Source organism: Chiloscyllium plagiosum, unplaced genomic scaffold, assembly GCF_037043375.1.
Source record: "Chiloscyllium plagiosum isolate Xiang-an unplaced genomic scaffold, Cpla_swu_hap1 HiC_scaffold_35, whole genome shotgun sequence".
Taxonomy (NCBI): domain Eukaryota; kingdom Metazoa; phylum Chordata; class Chondrichthyes; order Orectolobiformes; family Hemiscylliidae; genus Chiloscyllium; species Chiloscyllium plagiosum.
In genome coordinates this window covers 45879177-45898311 of record NW_028270173.1, presented here as the reverse complement: position 1 = coordinate 45898311, position 19135 = coordinate 45879177, and the positions used below count along the sequence as shown (strand labels likewise).

General features: G+C 41.9%; 1 protein-coding gene across 1 annotated transcript; it reads left to right on the top strand.

The window, feature by feature from the left end:
• Positions 1-1814: 1814 nt before the first annotated feature.
• On the top strand, positions 1815-18897 carry LOC122541304 (zinc-binding protein A33-like). Its single transcript, XM_043677933.2, has 6 exons — positions 1815-2991; positions 9545-9640; positions 9876-10109; positions 12989-13011; positions 13100-13407; positions 16439-18897. The coding sequence occupies exons 1-6, from the start codon at positions 2575-2577 to the stop codon at positions 16951-16953; spliced, it is 1593 nt and encodes a 530-aa protein (XP_043533868.2). The 5' UTR covers positions 1815-2574; the 3' UTR covers positions 16954-18897.
• The last annotated feature ends 238 nt before the right edge of the window (positions 18898-19135 follow it).

The following is a 19135-nucleotide window of genomic DNA, read 5'->3' as shown; positions in this document are numbered from 1 at the left end:
AAAACTTTGCACGCTTTCAAGAAGGAGTCAGGTATGAAGTGATCAAAGGGCATGGGGAGAAAGCAGGAACAGGTACTGAGTTGGATGATCAGCCAGGATGGAGAAAGTGAGGACTGCAGATGCTGGAGCTCAGAGTCGAGAGTGTGGCGCTGGAAAAGCACAGGTGGTCAGGCAGCACCCGAGGAGCAGCAGAATCAACGTTTCAGGCATAAGCCCTAGATCAGGAAAGATGGATGAAGGGCTTATGCCCAAAACATTGATTCTCCTGCTCCTTGGATGCTGCCTGACCCACTGTGCTTTTTCAGCACCACACTCTTGACTCTGAACAACCATGATCATATATAACAACAGAACAGGCTCAGATGGTTGAATTGCCCACACCTGCTCCCATTTTCCATTTTGCTGATGTGATCTCCCACCCTTGTTGACAGTTTTAGGTCAAATTACTGAAAGTGAGCAAGTGTTTCGAGTGCTTTAAACAGCAGCATGCAGTAAGAATCACAGAACCATACAGCACAGAAACAGACCCTTCAGTCCAGCTAGTCCATGCCGAACATAATCCCGAGCCAATCTAGTTCTACCTTCCTGCTCCTGCCCCATTTCCCTCCAAACCTATCCTATTCATTTATTTATCCAAATGTTTTTTTACACATTGTAATTGTACCCTCATCCATCACTTCCGAAGGGAGATCATTCCACATGCAATCCATCCTCTGTATAAAAATATTTTAGTGTCTTTTTCAAATCTCTCACCTTAAAAAAATGCGCCACCCTCGTCTTGAAGTTCCTCCATCCTCAGGCACTCCTCCCATTAACCCGATCCATGCACCTCATTATTTTATAAACCTCGATAAACTAACCTCTCAACCTTCTATGCTCCAGTGGAAAAGTGTTCCAGCCAATCCAGCCTTTCTTTATAATTCAAACTTTCTCTTAGAATGCTGTGGTTCTGTTCGCCGAGCTGGAAGTTTTTGTTGCAAACATTTCGTCCCCTGGCTAGGCAACATCATCAGTGCTTGGGAGCCTCCTGCGAAGCGCTTCTTTGATGTTTCCTCCGGTGTTTATAGTGGTCTGTCCCTGCCGCTTCCGGTTGTCAGTTTCAGCTGTCCGCTGTAGTGGTTGGTATATTGGGTCCAGGTCGATGTGTTTGTTGATGGAGTTTGTGGATGAATGTCATGCCTCTAGGAATTCCCTGGCTGTTCTCTGTCTGGCTTGCCCTATGATAGTAGTGTTGTCCCAGTCCCACGCTCAGACAACAACTCACCAGAACGAAGGACCCGATACCCAACATGAGCAAGACGAATGGAGTGTACAAAATACCATGCAAGGACTGCACTAAACACTATATAGGACAAACAGGAAGACAGCTAACAATCCGCATACATGAACATCAACTAGCCACGAAACGACACGACCAGCTATCCTTAGTAGCCACACATAGAGACAACAAGCAACATGAATTCGACTGGGACAACACTACTATCATAGGGCAAGCCAGACAGAGAACAGCCAGGGAATTCCTAGAGGCATGACATTCATCCACAAACTCCATCAACAAACACATCGACCTGGACCCAATATACCAACCACTACAGCGGACAGCTAAAACTGACAACCGGAAGCGGCAGGGACAGACCACTATAAACAAACATCAAAGAAGCGCTTCGCAGGAGGCTCCCAAGCACTGATGATGTCGCCTAGCCAGGGGACGAAACGTTTGCAACAAAAACTTCCAGCTCGGCGAACAGAACCACAACAACGAGCACCCGAGCTACAAATCTTCGCACAAGCTTTCTCTTGGAATAAATAATCTTAAATTCCATTTTTTGGTACCATTTTAGAAGCAGGTACACATTTTCCCATCATGGGTGTAACACTAACACGTGATGGAAATACCACACTTCGTGAGTGACAGAGGTGGTAACCACAGCTCACTTGGTCACCCAATCGCTTCTTAAGGAAAAGGTCAGGTGACACTCCTCCACTGTCAAAAGTCCAGGCTGATCTGGGATTACTGAGTGAGCATAGCACTGTCAGAGGTGCTTCCTTCCAGATCAGATGTCAAGCTGAAGTCCTATCCATATTATCAGGCGGATAGAAAGGATCTTGTGCTGTAATTTTGAAAGAAGGCAGGGAAGTTATCTTTGGTGTTCTGGCTGATATTATCTCTCAAGCAGCATCACAAAAAAAATCGATGATTAGCTGGTCATCTCTCAAGCAGAATCTCTCTCACACACATAAAAATCACAGATTATCTGGTCATTATCACTTGCTAAATGTGCAAATTTAACATGCTTCCCCTGTAATATTATTCTGATTGCACTTCAAAAAGAAAATCGCGGCTGAAAGGGACTCGTATATATTCAGTAATCGTGAAAGTCTCTAAATACATACAAAATTTCTGGCGTTTAGCTGTCAGTAGGTCAGGAACGGTTTATTCAGATCACAATTTTCAATTGCGTATGTTTCGGTGATGAAAAATATCGGCTTTTGGCTCATTGCACTTTGAACTGTAATTGATGAAGAAACGAAAATGAAAATGCAAGGTACATCATAAAACAAGTGTGCAGGAAGATGGCCGCTGACAAGCAGGTTTTAATCTCGACTGAGGACTTAACCTGCTCTATCTGCCTGTCCCTGTTTGTGGAGCCGGTGCAGTTGGAGTGTGAGCACAATTTCTGCAAATCCTGCATTCAGGCGTATTGGGAAAACCAGGGGAAGGTGGTGTCCTGCCCGGAATGTCGCGCAGTTTCCCAGCAGAAGAGTTATAAGAAGGCCAGAGTGTTGGCCAATCTCTGTGAGAAAGCCCGGCAGCTGGAGCTGAACCCGGGGCTGCAGCAGGAAGGGGGTTCCCGCTGTCTGGAACACGATGAGAAGCTGAAGCTGTTCTGTCAGGACGACCAGGCTCTGATCTGTGTCATTTGTCGAGATTCACCCGCACACTCAGGCCACAGCTTCCTGCCTGTCACTGATGCAGTGAGAAAGTACAAGGTAAAAGGAAACTAGCTTTATATGCTGCTGTGGGCTTTTAAACAGTGAAGTAGTTACTAATTATATTTTCTCTTTACTCGGAAGACTGTCTTCCCAGCAGCAACATTTTTTTTAATGGGGCCTGCACATGGTTTGGGAAGTTGCTGCAATTTCCATGCTTTGGAAGTTCAGGGCACTTGATAGAATCGTAAATCTGGGAAACAGACAATTCAGCCCAACCTGTCCATGCTGTCCTGGTTTCCTATACTGGACTAGCTCCATACCCCTCTAAACCCTTCCTATCCAGGTATCTGTCCAAACGGCTTTTAAAATTTGCCAGTGGATTCGCCTCCACCACTTCCTCTGGCAGCTTGTTCCTCTGTGTGAAAAAAAGTTGCCCCTCAGGTCTCTTTCTTAATCTTTCCCTTCCCACGTTCAAGATATTAGGAGGAAGGTTTAAAGGAGACATCAGAGGTAGGTTCTTGATGCAGAGAGTTGTGAATGCATGGAATGCGTTGCCAGCTGAGGTAGTGGAAGCGAAGTCATTGGGGACATTTAAGCGACTGCTGGACATGCACATGGACAGCAGTGAGTTGAGGGGTGCACAGGTTAAGTTACTATATTTTACATTAGGATTAAGTCTCGGCACAACCTTGTGTCCCCAAGGCCCTGTTCTGTGCTGTACTTTTCTATGTTCAATGTTCTATGCCCTCTAGTTTTGGATGCCCCTACACTAGGAAAATGACCTTGGCCGTTCACCTTATCTTTTCCCATCATGACATTACAAACCTCAATAAGGTCACTCCTCAGCCTCCTATAGCCAGGGGAAAAAAAAATACCAGCCTATCCAAGCCTCTCCTTATAGCCCAAATCATCCAGTCTCAGTAACATCATTATAAATCTTTTTTGCACCCTTTTCAGTTTAATAACATCCTTCCTATATTCAGGGTGACCAGAAGTGTATGCATTACTCCAAATGTGATCTTACGAATGTCTTGTTAATGTTACATGATGCCCTGTACTCAATGCTCTGACCAACAAATTGTAGCTTACAGACCATGTGCGAACTAATCACTGGATATGCCCCGTCCCACTGACAGGATGAGTGCAGCAGACATGGCACTGGTGTACAATCAGAGGGGAGATGCCCTGGGAATCCTCAGAGTATAGCACCAGAACCTGTGAAGTATCATGGCAGACTACCCTGTCTCAGCTGAGGAATACTACCTGGAGGAAGCACTCAGGTTGACAAGGGTGCAGAACACACTGGTATTAGCAAGGTGGACCGAATTCTGCACTGGACTGATGAGAGTCAAAGGCCTACACAGCATGGAAGCAGGCCCTTCAATCCAACTCATCCACACCAGACATCCTAAATTAATCTAGTCCAATTTGCCAGCATTTGGTCCATATCCCTCTAAACCCTTTCTATTCATTTACACATGCAGATGCCTTTTAAATGTTGTAATTGTACCAGACACCACCAGTTCCTCTGGCAGCTCATTCCACCACCCACTCAGTGAAAAATTGTCCCTTAAATATTTCCCCTCTCACCATAAACCTATGCCCTCACATTTTGGACTCCTGCACCCCAGGGAAAAGACCTTGGCTATTCGTCCTATCCATACCCCTCATGATTTTACAAACTTCGATAAGGTCACCTCTCTGAGTGTACAACACCCCAGGGAAAATAGCCCCAGCCTATTTAGCCTCTCCCTACAGCTCAAACCTTCCCCCCTGGCAATATCCTTGTCAACCCTTTCAAGTTTCACAACATCCTTCATGTAGCAGGGAGAGCAGAATTGAATGCAGTATTCTAAACGTGGCCTAGCCAATGTGCTGTACAGCCGCAACATGACCTCGTAACTCCTATACTCAATGCACTGACTGATAAAGGCAAGCATACCAAACACCTTCTTCACTATCTTGTCTATGTGTGACTCCACTTTAAAGGAGCTATGAACCTGCATTCCAAGGTCTCTTTCTTCCCCAAGATATTGCCATTAAGTGTGTAAGTCGTGGTCTGATTTTTCTTTCCAAAATGCAGACTACCAGCAGATCACTTTGTTTCTCTGTCTGAATGGTTAGAGTGGTTTTGAGGTCTTGATCAGTTCAAATTGAATGGTGAAAAGTCTGCCTGCACAGCAGTTTTGAAGTATGCATTTCAGTTAAATAGTTACAAGTTTCTTTTTTAACAATTAATTTAATTGATTTGAAACCTCCACACTACAATTATTTCAAAGCATTTTCAAACACCCCTTCATTGAGAGATTATTAGATTACTTACAGTGGGGAAACAGCCCTTTCGGCCCAACAAGTCCACACCGACCCTCTGAAGAGCAACCCACCCAGACCCATTCCCCTCCATTTACCCCTTCACCTAACACTATGGACAATTTAGCATGGCCAATTCACCTAACCTGCACATTTTTGGACTGTGGGAGGAAACCCACGCAGACACGGGGAAAATGTGCAAACTCCACACAGACAATTGCCTGAGGTGGGAATTGAACCTAGGTCTCTGGTGCTGTGAGGCAGCAGTGCTAACCACTGTGCCACCGTGCCATTTTGTCCTTGTTTATTAGCAGTGGAGCAAATTTAGTTCACTACTTTTGTAATGTTGATGACCTACATGTGTGTTCTGCTGAAGGTCCTCAGTTGCTGTGAATATTGCTTGAAACTCTTGGGTTTCTGCTCTTTACCATGTCTCAAAAATCCTACCTCATACATTGCACATTGCCCCCACCATTTCCAATGTGTTTCTGTCCTTTCTTTAATCAGGTCGTCAAACTGGGACAATATATAACAATTGCTGCACAAATGCTGCACAAATTCAATGCCATCTGATTTGTTTTGTACTTGACCTCTATCAATACAAAACCAAACATGGAGGCTGAATTTTCCAATTTTTTTGGGACAGCATGTTGGCTCAGTGGTTAGCACTGCTGCCTCTCAGTACAAGGGACCTGGGTTCGATTCCTTCCTCAGGCAACAGTCTGTGTGCAGTTTGCACGTTCTCCCCGTGTTTGCATACGTTTCCTCTTCAATCGAAAGATGGGCTGATTTAGAGTGGGTTGACTATGCTAAATTGCCCGCAGTGTCAAGGAAGTGTAGGATGGATTAGCCATGGGAAATGCACGGTTATGGGGTGGGTGAATCTGGGTGGAGTGCTCTTCATTGGATTGGTGTGGACTTGATGGGCTGTTGTCTACATTTGGCCCATCATGTAGCTGTTGGAATGGCTTTAAATGTTGTAACTGTAGCTGCATCTGGCAGTTTGTTCCACATATGAACCACTCTGTGTGTGAAAAAGTTGCTCTTCAGGTGCCTTTTAAATCTTTCTCCTTTCACCTTTAAATTATGCCCACTAATTTTGAATTCCCCAACCATGGAGAAAAGCCATTTACTATTCACCTTAAGGCTGTCCCTCATGAGTTTATAAACTTCAGTGAGGTCACCCATCAAATTCCTACACTGCAATGAAAAACGTCCCAGCTTATCAAGCCTCTCTTCATAACTCTCACTCTCCATCCTGTAAATCTTGTCTGCACCTTCTGCAATTTAATAATATTATTCATATAACAGAGCAACCAGAACGTAAGCAATACTCCAAAACTGACATCAGCAATGTCAGGTAAAACCACAACATGATATCCTAACTCCTTTACTCTGTGGTCTGAGCAATGAAGGCAAGCATGCTAAATTCTGGATTCGTGGTGCTGGAAGAGCACAGCAGTTCAGGTAGGATGCTGCCTGAACTGCTGTGCTCTTCCAGCACCACTAATCCAGAATCTGGTTTCCAGCATCTGCAGTCATTGTTTCTACCAAGCATGCCAAATGCCTTCTTTACCCCTCTGTCTACCTGTGATGCAACTTTCAATGAACTTCGTATCTGAAGCTCTGGGTAGCTGTTCTACAACATTCACTAGGACCTTCCTATTAATTCTGTAAGTCCTGCCCTTATTCATATTATTAAAATGCAAACCTCGTATTTATCTAAATTAGACTCCATCTGCCACTCCTTGGCCCAAAGGTCCAAAATCCTTTTTAATCTTAGATAACCTTCCTCACTGCCTACTCTACCACCAATTTTGGTTGTTATCAGCAAACCTATGAAACATATTTCCTCATGGTAATCTCAGCTGGTGTTGGAGTCACTCTGCCCTGCAAAGTGCACCTTGACTGACCGTGACAATACACCATGAATGATCGTAGTGTCCTTTCAGACCATTAAGTGCTAGTCCCCTTTGACGTCTGCACATGGCCATTTGGATGAAGCATTTGTTTACCATGTAAGTATTCTGGAGGAATGAAGTTGAAGTTGCAAGGTGCCGTGTTGTTCAGTGCTCCGAACTGGGATAAACTTCCACCTCTCCCTGTTTGCAAAAAAAATACAGAATCTGTCAGCCTCCATAAAGTGAGTGCGTACTAAGAAATGAAGCTCAGAGCCAAATCATATATGGATGCATGAAATGTAAGACTGTATAAACTAGAAATGTGTGTTTGTCCCTGCGTTTACAACAACCTGACGGAAGGGTGGTAAGTCACAGATGTCCCTGAGCTCCCAAAGGGAAGCCCTGAAGTGCTGAAGTGATGTCTCGGTTGATCTGAAAGCAGGCATGATGATGTGGCAAGCCTGGTCATTTACTGGTGCCGAATTGCTTGGATTAGGTGTGGAGGAGGATAAGGGCGCAGAGAAGCAAGTGGTGAGCTGTTGTCGTCGGGTAATTGCTCTGACTCTCGCTTCTGTAGTTCATCACAGAAAGAGAGGAGAATTGAAAGCTGCATAGAACTGAAATAAAGTGGGCTATTGATGAGATGCAAATGCACAGAAAAGCAGTAATCACCACTCATGAGTGACGTTTTGAACTTGCCACTTTAAATCTTAAAGGGGGATTTCAGAATTCTTATTTTTATGATATCGATAATCTGATTTCTTTTTCATTTTTGACATATTTTCCCACGTTCCTCCCCATTTCCCACACAGACATGGGGAGAATGTGCAAACTCCACACAGACAGTGGCCCAAGGTGGGCGTCAAACCTGGGTCCCTGGTGCAATGAGGCTGCAGTGCTAACAACTGAGCCACTCAGTTTTGAGTCAGAAGGTCTTGGATTCAAGATCCGACTCCACATATTGAAGGAATGTTCCTCAATTGGAGGTGTCATTTTTTAGATGAAATGTTAAATCTGCTCGATTAGATAGATATGGCATTATTTTGAGGAAAAGCAAGGGATTCGTGAAGTCACAACCAATATTTATCCCTCAATTAACATCACAAAAACAATTCCTTTTGTTGATTATTAAATTGCTGTTTGTTTGAGTTTTCTGTATGGAGATTAGTTTCAGTATTTCTTCCATTATTACAGGGACTGTGTTTCAGATTAACTTCTTTGGTAATGAAGTGCTTTGGAATGCCCTGCGGGTATGGAATGTACATGGAACACCACAATGTGCGTATTCCCTCCCAGACCACATCACATCATGGCTTGGAACTCTATCACCATTCCTCCAATATCTCTAAGTCAAAAGCCTGGAACTTCCAGGAAGCTGGCATCCATGTTCGATGGGTAATCATGAGAGAAAATTGGATGTTAGCCTTTATTTCAAAGAAAATGGAATATAAAAATAAGGAGGTTTGCTGAAACTGTACAAAACACTAGTCAGATGATAGATGGAGTATTGTGAAATGTTTTGTGTCCCTTAACTAAGGAAATCTAACTGTCCTGGCATTGGAGGCAATCCACATAAGGTTCATTCATCTGATACCTGGGAAGGAGGGTCTGTCTTATGAAGAGAAGTTGAGTAGATTGGGCCTTGAAATATAAAAGAATGAAAGGCTACCTTCTTGAAACAATCAAGATTTTTAGAGAACTTGAAAGGGGAGATGTTATTTCCCCTTGTGGGAGAGTCCAAGAGCAGTGGGCATAATCTTAGACTCAGGAGCCACACATTTAATACAGAAATGAGGAGGAATCTTTCACAGAGGGTTGTGAATCTGTTGATTTGTTTGCCTCAGAACTGTTGAGGCTGAGTCATGAAGTATATTCAGAGCTGAGGATAGATGAATTTTTAAATAGTGAGAGAATGGGGAAAATTTTATGGTGAAAAGGCAGGAATGTGGAGTTGAAGATGATCAGATCAACTATGATCTTATTGAATGGCAGAGAAGACTCAATGACCTATTTCTACTGCTTTGCCATATGGTATTTTAGTTCTTCCCGAAGAGAACTGTGGTAGTACTCACACCACATGGACTGCAGGGGTCTCAGAAGGGGTTGACTAAAACCTTCTCCAAGGCAGGAAGGGATTGCAACAAATGCTGGCCCAGCCAGCCATGTCCACGTCCTGCAAATGAATAGATAAAATAAAAAAATCTGAGCCTTACTTCAATTTCCATTCAGGGTGAGAAAGTGTGTGAACCATGAGTAATATCATTGCTGGTTGGTCATACTCTGTCTCTTTTATCTTTGAGTTTGGAGCTGTGTGAATGCATTCTAAACTCCAACTATCTATAGCAACAAAAGACAAATTGGAAAAGGATGCATTTTGACAGGCCTGCTTCCATTTCCAGGTCCAGCTGCAATCCCCCTTGCATTCCATTGAGGAGAGAAAGAACAGGAAAATTGAATTGAAGCATCAGCAGGAGGAGAAGATTTCAGAACTGGATGTAAGTCACTCAGTCTAATGTTTAAACACTGCTGGATGGAAATGAAATTTTTTTTTCAGTGTTAAAGAATTGTGTTGGCTGATTGTTGCACTTGAGAACAATTTTCATTGTATTCAGTAGAATTGGATTTCAACAGATGGCCAGTAAGATGCCAGGAGTTTTGCATTTCCAACTGGCATTCATGTATCTGTGCCTCTAAAAGAACCCACATGTATGTTTTCTCTCACTGACTTAGGAACTCACACGATTCCTGGAGCAACACATCTCTGAACAGTTTGCCAAAATTCAACAATATCTTGAAGACAAAAAGGCATGCTTAATTAGAGAACTCCAAATGCAACGGGAAGATGCTTTTAAATTAATGGACTTAAATTTGGCAGAAATTAACAAAGAATTAAAATCCCTTGAAGAGGATGTATCGAAACTCCAAGCTGTCATTCACCAGGAAGACAATATCACTTTTCTCAAGGTATCAGTTTACAAACCAGAACCATTCCCGTTTCTGCAGGCACTGTCAATGATCAGTAGGCTCAGGCGATTATGTCAGTGTTAAGGGACAGGGTTTCTGCTTCAGGTTTGAAGGACACTTTACTTTCACAAGGTTCCAGTACAAATCTGCAGACAATGTTCAAGTGAACTCTATTACAGCCAACTGAATCACGATTTATTAAGCACGAATACTGGGGACAGTACCATGAATACTAACAATCATGTTTCAGTCTAAGTGAGCTCCAGCACGTATGGGCCAGGAGTTGATATGATAATACTCCATACCTTTAGTCAACTTGTTATGACAAAGATTGTAATACTGATCGAGTCCTGTGACACTGTGATAATAGTGTCATAAAGTTATACCACACGGAAACAAACCCTTTGGTCCAACTTGTCGATGCTGACCAAGTTCCTCCAACTAAACTAGTCCTATTTGCTGCGTTAGTCCACAATCTTCTAAACCTTACCTACTCATTCATGTTAGCTGTCCAAATGTATTTTCAATGTGGTAACTGCACCTGCATCGAACACTTCCTCTGGCAGCTGGTTCCACACGTGAATGAACTTCTGCAAGAAAAGTTGACCCTCCCAATTTAGAGTTCACACTACCTTGGCTATGAATTTCGGTTGTTTATCTGACTCAATATCAAGAAAAAAATTGTATGAATTGTTTCATACTGGAATTTACTAATTATAGAGTCAAAGAGTCATATAGCACGGAAACAGACCCTTCTGTCCAACTTGCCTGCGCCAACCAGATATCCCAGTCTGATGCAGTTCCATATTCCAGCATTTAGCCCATATCTCTCTTAACCCTTATTATTATACCTATATAGTTGCCTTTTAAATGTTGTAATTGTACCTGCCTCCACCACTTCCTCTGTTTGTTTAGCATGCAATAGCAAAATCTGTTCCATTAAAATATGCAATCATGTGGACATGCAAAATAAGAATGGAAGTTGACTATTTAGCACCTCAAACCTGCTCTGCCACTTAATAAGGTTTGTGTTTCCTATGTTTAAAAACAAAGTATAATGTTCCTGCCTCTGCTGCATTTTGAAGCATACAGTTCTAAAGTTGCATAACTGTCTGAGAGGTGAAATATTCTCTTCACCTCTAACCTGAAAGTTCAACCACTACATTTAAAACAGTGCTCGACAGTTCTGCACTTAACCTCATGCAGAAACATACTGTCCACTTACACCTTGTTGAGATCATTCGAGATCTAATGCACTTTCATCACATCACTCCTCCAAACTCCAGTGGAAACTAGCCCAGCCTCCCCAGCCCGTACTCGTAAGTCAAGCCAGTCATTCCAAGTATTAACCTAGTCAACCTCCTGTGAGTCACTTCCAACATGTTTAAATCCTTCCTTGCACAAGAGGACCAAAACTGCACACTGTATTTCCAATGTTAATTTAGCAAATCTCTGTACAGATGAAACATAACATCCTTACCTTTATGTTCAATCCATATAGTAATAAAGGATAACATCCTGTTAACCATCTTGATTACGAACCATACCTACATTCTAGCTTTTTATGATTCATGCAGTACAGCACCTTAATCCCCTGCATCTTGAATTTCCACAATAATTTTCTGCTTAAGAAATATTCCTTATTTTCATTCTTCCTGCTAAAGTGGCTGACTTCACACTTTACTGCATCACACTCCATCTGCTGGGTTTTTCACACTCTCAGCATATTTAAATCTGTCAGCAGTCTCCATATGTCTTCTGCTCAATGTCTTTTCCTACCTAGCCTGGTTTTGTTTGTGAGTTTGGTTACCATGCCTTCACTTCACTCATCTAAGCCATTGATAAGAGTTATGAACAGTTGATGCCGTGAGTTGGATGAAGACTTATTTGTTTATATATCCACTGCATTTATCTTCATTCTGAAATGTGACACCCATAAATTAACATAATACTTGAAATGGGATCTAATTAGCGCCTTTTATAATTGGAATTTCCTTTGGATTGAACTTCTTTGACAGAAAGACCAACATTCTATTTGTCTTTTAAATCATGTTCTACCCCTCAACTAACTTTTAGTGATTTCTGTGCACTGATCCATAAATCTTTAAGTTATCCACTTCTTAACTTCTCTCAAATTCAAAAATACATTTTCTTTTTTGAGACTAAAATGGATTCATTTTTCCGTTACCACGGATTTGGCTACTCACGTGATCTATCAATGTTCCTGTATAATTTCTTCTTCCATTCATACCATTTCCCACACGTATGTTAATGCCTGCAGCAAGCTTGGATATTGACTCCTTCACCTAAGTTGCTCACATAAACAATAAAAAACTAAGGACCCAGTTTATACCCAGACAGACAATCACAGGTTAATTCCTGACAGTTTAAAGTTAGCTACATTATCTGTACTAATTAATTCCCAGTTAATCCACATTCCATGTCAGTGGGTGCTTTCAATTTCAGTGCAAGCAGTTTTGCTAATAGTGTAGTATGTAGAAACCTTGCAGAATGCCATCAGGGAGTTCAGATAAACAACATTCAGAGAGTTGTTGCCAAATATTTTGTAGGTATGTGCCTATCAAGGTTTAGTTAGGTAATCACAACATCACATAACCACATCAAATCCATGCTGGCTGTCTCTGAACATAAATAAAGTACAAATCAACATTTGTTGTTGTTTGGCAAAGGGGCCAGTACCTGAATGAATAGCAGTATGTTTTATTGTTATAAAGGAGACAAGTTCACAATTGCCAAAACCATTGAACTAGATTTCACCACGAAGCTCCTGCAGAATGATTGAAGTCCATTGTAAAGTAGGACTTGTGTCATAGATGGAACAGCTCAATTCATGTTATTTTTATTTACTTTTTATACAGGAAATGAAAAGATTGCCAGAAAGGTGCGTATGATTTATACCTACATATTTTCTAAAAATGAGCATATAGCATTATTTTGAGAAATTAAACCAAGTTGTCGATCCAATTCAGATACCTTGGGAGTGAAAAGAGTGAAAGTGAAGAAGAGACAAGTGATGATGTTGGTGAAGATGACAATAAAAATGAAGGTGACAGTGATGATGATAAAAATGATGATGCAAGTGATGATGACCATGATGATGGTGAAATTAATGATGACACTGATGGCGATGAAAATGAGAGAATTGATGAAGCAAGTGATCATGAATCAGATGAAAATGATGAAGACGTGGTGGAGTTTAGTGACCTGATACTGGGAAAGTTCAGGGGACCTTTGCAATATGCAATATGGAAGGAAATGAAAGAAATCCTCTCTCCAGGTAAGACATGACCTGCTGTTAACCGCATGGCACTCATTTGCCCTAATATAAAATGGCTGTCATATGCTTGAATTAGAATGAATAAATGATTTGCTGCTTGTGGTGTCTGTCATTTCAAGATTTAGATTGTGGTTCCATTGACTTGAACACAATTGACTATTAGGCAGGGTATATCACTGTTGGTACATGGAGTAAATTTACCTGCTTGGCATCATAGCCTGCCATCCCCACTCCAGGCTGTTCCAAATTCTAATTTCCAATATCACTTATCCTCAGGAGCTCAAGGTTCAAACCATCTTCATGGAGGAAATTGATGTAAGGTCATTTATTGCAATATTATAAATTCAATAAATAAATGAAACAATTTGTCCTCTTGATTGCAAAAGAAACCTGTCTGTGGTGCTGGCATGAATTGGCCATTTGGTATTAGCGCACAATTCAGTATTCAGACCGATTGAGGTCAGTTGGTGTCTGTAACAGATCCGACTCCACCTAGTTTACACCAAAATTGAATTCCTACAAAGGGGATTGTAAATATCAGGGTTATTTATTTATTTATGGTCATAAAGGTGGAGGGTGGAATCTCAGAGCGGGGTGGGGGGTGGGAGGTTACTCAGCACAGTGGGCTATGGTGAGATTTGTAGCAGAATCGCGTGAAAGGTCTGGTAAGTTCCAACACCCTGCTGTTGGAATTATCTCACTGCATCTTTTGTGCTTTTCCCAAGCAGTGAAGTTAGGTTCTCTCTGGGCAGTGGCAAGTGGCAAACTAAGAACAACTAACAACAACTTATTGGTCATTTTGTTAACAGTCCAATTCACTGATCTTATCAATCTCCCCAAACCAGCTAGACATTCGGAGATTTTGACATGGGAACTAAAGCAGGTATTTGGTGAATGCAGGTTGATCTGAAAGACCCTCCTGTTAGACATGGGCCATGTTCACCTCATACTTGCAGACATTGGCATCTGATATGCTGCAGCAAGGACATTGTGTGTTCAACGAGACATCCAGCTCATGGACCAGGCTGTATCTCCAGGCTTTTCACTCAGTGTCATAGCATCATAGCAGACACTCACTCTGTGCCTCCCTGTGTACTCCCAGCATCCAGCTTTGTATTGCCTCACTTTCCCTTTTTCTGCTTTGCTCCTCTCCCAAATAAGAAACTCCCTGAGGTCCTGCCCTTCATATTTAGACACAAAGAAGTGAAGCTTATCATGATTGTCAGGAGGCCTCAGTCAAAGCAAGGGAATAGCCTTTGTTTCAGGGATCTCCTGTCAGCACTAAGTCAAGGGTTACCTCTAATACCAGTCCAGTGGCTTGGAAATGGTCAGTGTCGATGCAGAGTCAGTATTCGCTCCACCAGCCATATTGGCGGATGTTTTCCTCCTGAGAGAGAGGCACGTATTAAGGGAGGTGACATGTCTGTTACTTTTGGTTTTAGGTGGGACTGTCCCGAGTGAGTGAGAAGACAGCACAGAGCGCCTGAAAGCTTCAGAGGGTTGGAGTGGATGACAGCCCATGAGAGTTGTTGCAGGCAGTAGTGAGACTAATCAGGCATCAATTTTGGTGGGAGGTGTGTTTAGTAGCAGAGATTGAGTGAGTATGAGATGTCAGAGAGAAGATGATAGCATTTACACTGGCAGAATGGACAAGGTCATTGACCTTCTTTTTATACCACTGTGCATTTCTCCAGCCTGGCTGAGATTGCTTTAAATTGAGTGGCATTATCAGACCAGTCTGGCACTGGCCTGGTGTTCTGGACTCCATGGCTGGTCCTGGGGAGGACAGTGTCCTATGTGTACACCCCACCTTCCAGCATGACCTTCATGTCCCTGTCTGTACAGAGGGGCACCAATTTCCCCTGTTTGTCACATCTGGGGTAAATGTACAGGGCAATTCTGGACTGACAGTGCTTGTCTTGATGCACAATCAGCTTTTAATGGTCGCATCATCACCATGGATGCTGTTGAATTCTGGGGCATGTGGTGAGTTGTCTTGGGAACAGCATGGACTGGGAAGAGGCTGGAGTTAGATCTGAGGGACACTGTAGGGGCAGGGTAGGTCGCTGTTGACAAGAGTTTGGTGAGATATAACAAGAAAACACATTAGGCCTCGCCATGGAAATTCCTGCAAAAAATTCAATGTAACTTAAACTTAGTGAAAACATTTGTGATTCAGCTCCAAGGTTATATTACATGAGAGTGATCAATTCTCAGACTATAAATGAATAACCATTGTTTTTATAAGTTAGCATGTGTAAAACCTTTTGAGTCTAAAAGTTTTGGCCCAGATATTGATAGTACGTAACAACTTGGATGCAGTTCCACTGAATATAGTACTCCGACATGACACTAACCAATAATATATATTCACAATGACACTAGTTACTTAGAATACCCATGACCCAGAGTCAGTCTCAAGTGGTCAGTCCATAAAAAGATATCCTGACACGGTTTCTGACCAACTGACCTAACTGCACACGCTAGCTACAAACATGCAGCATTTACAGTTTCCTTTTTTATACCACTTTGTTTTCTAGCACTTTGCCATATAAGGTCAGATCTATTTTTTGGCCGGCGTAAATACTTTTCAGTGACATCACTGTCCTATTTGAAGTCATGTCCAGATGTATTCTCTCTGGACTCTCCTCATGTTTATCCTTGGCTGTCTGTGGTCTTTATTTTCAACTTTCTTATATTTATATTCACAGAAACAACAGGGCCCAGGTCTTGAACATAGTGTTTTTTTTTTAATTTGTAGGCTTTTGGCAAAAATCTGCATCTCAGTTCCTCAGGGAGAATACCAATTTCTTCTTTGATGTCCATCCATGAGATAAGCCCAATACCACAGAACTCCACTGCAATCCTTATGTTCATCAATAGGAAATAAATAAAAGCATGATTCAAAATGATTAATACAATGTGAGAGAAAATAATGCAGAGCTTTGCTGTGTCTATTTTGTGTGTGTCTATGTGTGTATGGACTTATACATGTATAGCTTTTAACTTGTGTTACTTTATTTCCTCCAAGTTCCAGCACCACTGCTTTTTGACCCAGACGCAGCACATTCTCAGCTGACCGTGTCTGATGACCAGACTAGCGTAGAACTCGATGACATGAAGGTTGTTAATGAGTCGGAATATCTTGATATCCTGGGATCAGAAGGATTTACATTTGGGATACACTACTGGGAGGTGGCAGTGGGAGACATCTCTGACTGGCTTATTGGTGTAGCCACTGAGTCAGCCACTGAAGAGGAAATGGTGGATATTTTCCCTGAACATGGATATTGGACTCTGTTATTGAGAGATGGAGATGAATATTATGCTAATGAGACTCTAAAATTGGATGTGAAACCCAGGATCATTGGTATTTACCTGGACTATGAGGGAGGACAGGTGTCATTTTATAATGCTGATGATATGTCTCATCTCTTCACTTACACTGACACATTCACTGGAAAACTTTTTCCATGTTTTGCTCTTGTTTGCAATGATAATGTTGAAAACAATGAGCCTCTTAGGTTGAACCACTTACTAATATGAGACATTAAGCTATAGAGGTTCATGAGAATAGAACAGAAATGGATGCCCGGATTTTCCACTGCATCAGGCAACCGTTATTACAGTGAAGATGGGGTATATCAGACCACACAATTTCCATCATAGCATTCTCTGAAGGAATTGCCTTGTAAATATTTTGTTTGGCAATTCCTCTATGACTGGAATCCTCCAGAAGTCTGCATTTGGCTTTCAGTTGATCTGATGAAATTAAATAAAGCAAGGACACAGGAAATGTTAGGCTATTAGATATGCAATATAACTCCTGAGTAACTATGAAAGAGAGCTCAATCTTCACTAAGGTACTGCAACTGCACATTCTCACGGACCCCTTACAACCCCAGACTCAACATCCTCAATCCCCTCCCCGCTAGAATTTGCCCTTCACCAGACCTGACATTGTCACCCCTCCCCCTGCCAGACCCTCCCCTCCAGCACCCGCAGTCTTTTCTAACCTTCCCTCACTGCCCTGGACCTGAACTCCACAAATCTGGCACCAATCCTGCCCAGCCCCTTCCAAACCTGATTTCCCCGCTCATCCTGAGCTACCCTTAAGACTGCATCCCTTATCTTGCACCCTTGCATCCTAACCACCTGTCAACCCTACCCACTACTGATCTGATATCCTACTCCTGCCAGCTTGCTCTGTGCAAAATTAGTCCCCTACTAACCTGTCACCCTACTAACCAAGCTCTGTAGTCCCTATTCATCTGGCATTCTGCCCAGGCCCATTACACCATCCCTAGCTGGCATCCCAATTAAATAGCATCCTACCCACCTGGCACCTGGCTTACCTGACAGCCTATCCCTCCTACTCATCTGGCTCTGTATCCTTCCAACACCTTAACATCACGCTTGCAGTAGCTGACTGCTATGCCTTCCTCTGACAGTTGTGCCCCTATGAACTAACATTGGAAACGAAGCAAGGCTCTGCGTTTCTGACAAAGGCCTCAGCAGAATCTCCTGTTGGAAATCCAGAGCTTCCTTCTTTCATTAAGAAAATAGAATGGGCGGAGTGCGTTCTGTGCGAGATTGCCAATTTCTTGGAAAATCTAAATCTTAATCCTTTTGCAGCAACTCCTATAATCCTACAAATACATCAGGGACCTAGAACGCCCAGCGTGCAGCAAGTATGTTCTGTTCAACGTGAATAACAAACTGATAACAGGTAGAAATACTATCTGTGTAAATCATTTTTAGGAGAGGGTTTGTCAAACAGTCCTGATGTCTGCCGGAATTTTACTCTTATTCATTTCTCGTAATATTCTTGTGATAGTAATTTCCAAGCTTTGACTGTTAAGTGAGGACATTAAATCAATTTTGATTCAGTGACAATAGAGTTACTGGATTAATATTGATATTTTTAATGAAGAAAGATTTAGTGAATAGACTTCTGTGTATTTTGAAGAGTTTTAATTGCTTGTTTGCAAGTTTGTTCAGCAGAGAGAAACACCTCTGAACAACTTCCTGCTTCAGAAGAGGAGAATGTGATTTGGAATTGTACAAGTTAGTGATTAGAATTGTCTCTCAGTGAAGTAGGTACAGGCAATAAAATGCTAATGGGAGAGTGGAGAAAGGAATCAAACCAGTCTCCAGAAACATTATTGTTGAGGGATATTGGACACAAAATTCATTTAACAACAATTTAAAATAGAATTGCAGTGAAAAATGAAAAGTTTTCTACTTTGATATGTGGAAGTAATAGGAAGAAAATGTAAAAACCTTGAAGTAACTCTCAAAGTATCTTCAACATGGGCACTGGAACTTGTAAGTTTTCGTTGTTAGCAATTGTATACCATGTACAATTGTACCACTCCTTCGGTACACATGGCCTAATTGTATGTTTAATTACAATATGCGTCATAAATACATTGTGACATTAATATGTTATGAACCTGGCTGATGGAAAATAAATTTAACAGGAGCATACACTGTTCTCCAATTTACATCATTGGGATAATTTAGGTTTTAAGATTGGGGATGATGTTTTTGATATTTTGTCTAAATGGAGTGTGTGTGGAATGAATTTGAAGCCCATCTAACCTACACTCTTCCATTTTCATCCATATATTTATTTGTCTAAGTGTCAATTCAGTCAAATTTCATGCAGGTCAAATTCTCCATGAAGCCTACTGAGTTTTCTCACTCTATCTTAGCAATTCAAATT

What these genes read in the sequence shown, in the direction of transcription:
- LOC122541304 (XM_043677933.2), top strand. Translation starts at nt 2,575, where the DNA reads ATGGCCGCTGACAAGCAGGTTTTAATCTCGACTGAGGACTTAACCTGC. An exon ending in ATGCAGTGAGAAAGTACAAG is followed by an intron (nt 2,992 to 9,544) that starts GTAAAAGGAAAC and finishes TTCCATTTCCAG; the next exon opens with GTCCAGCTGCAATCCCCCTT. An exon ending in ACAATATCACTTTTCTCAAG is followed by an intron (nt 10,110 to 12,988) that starts GTATCAGTTTAC and finishes CTTTTTATACAG; the next exon opens with GAAATGAAAAGATTGCCAGA.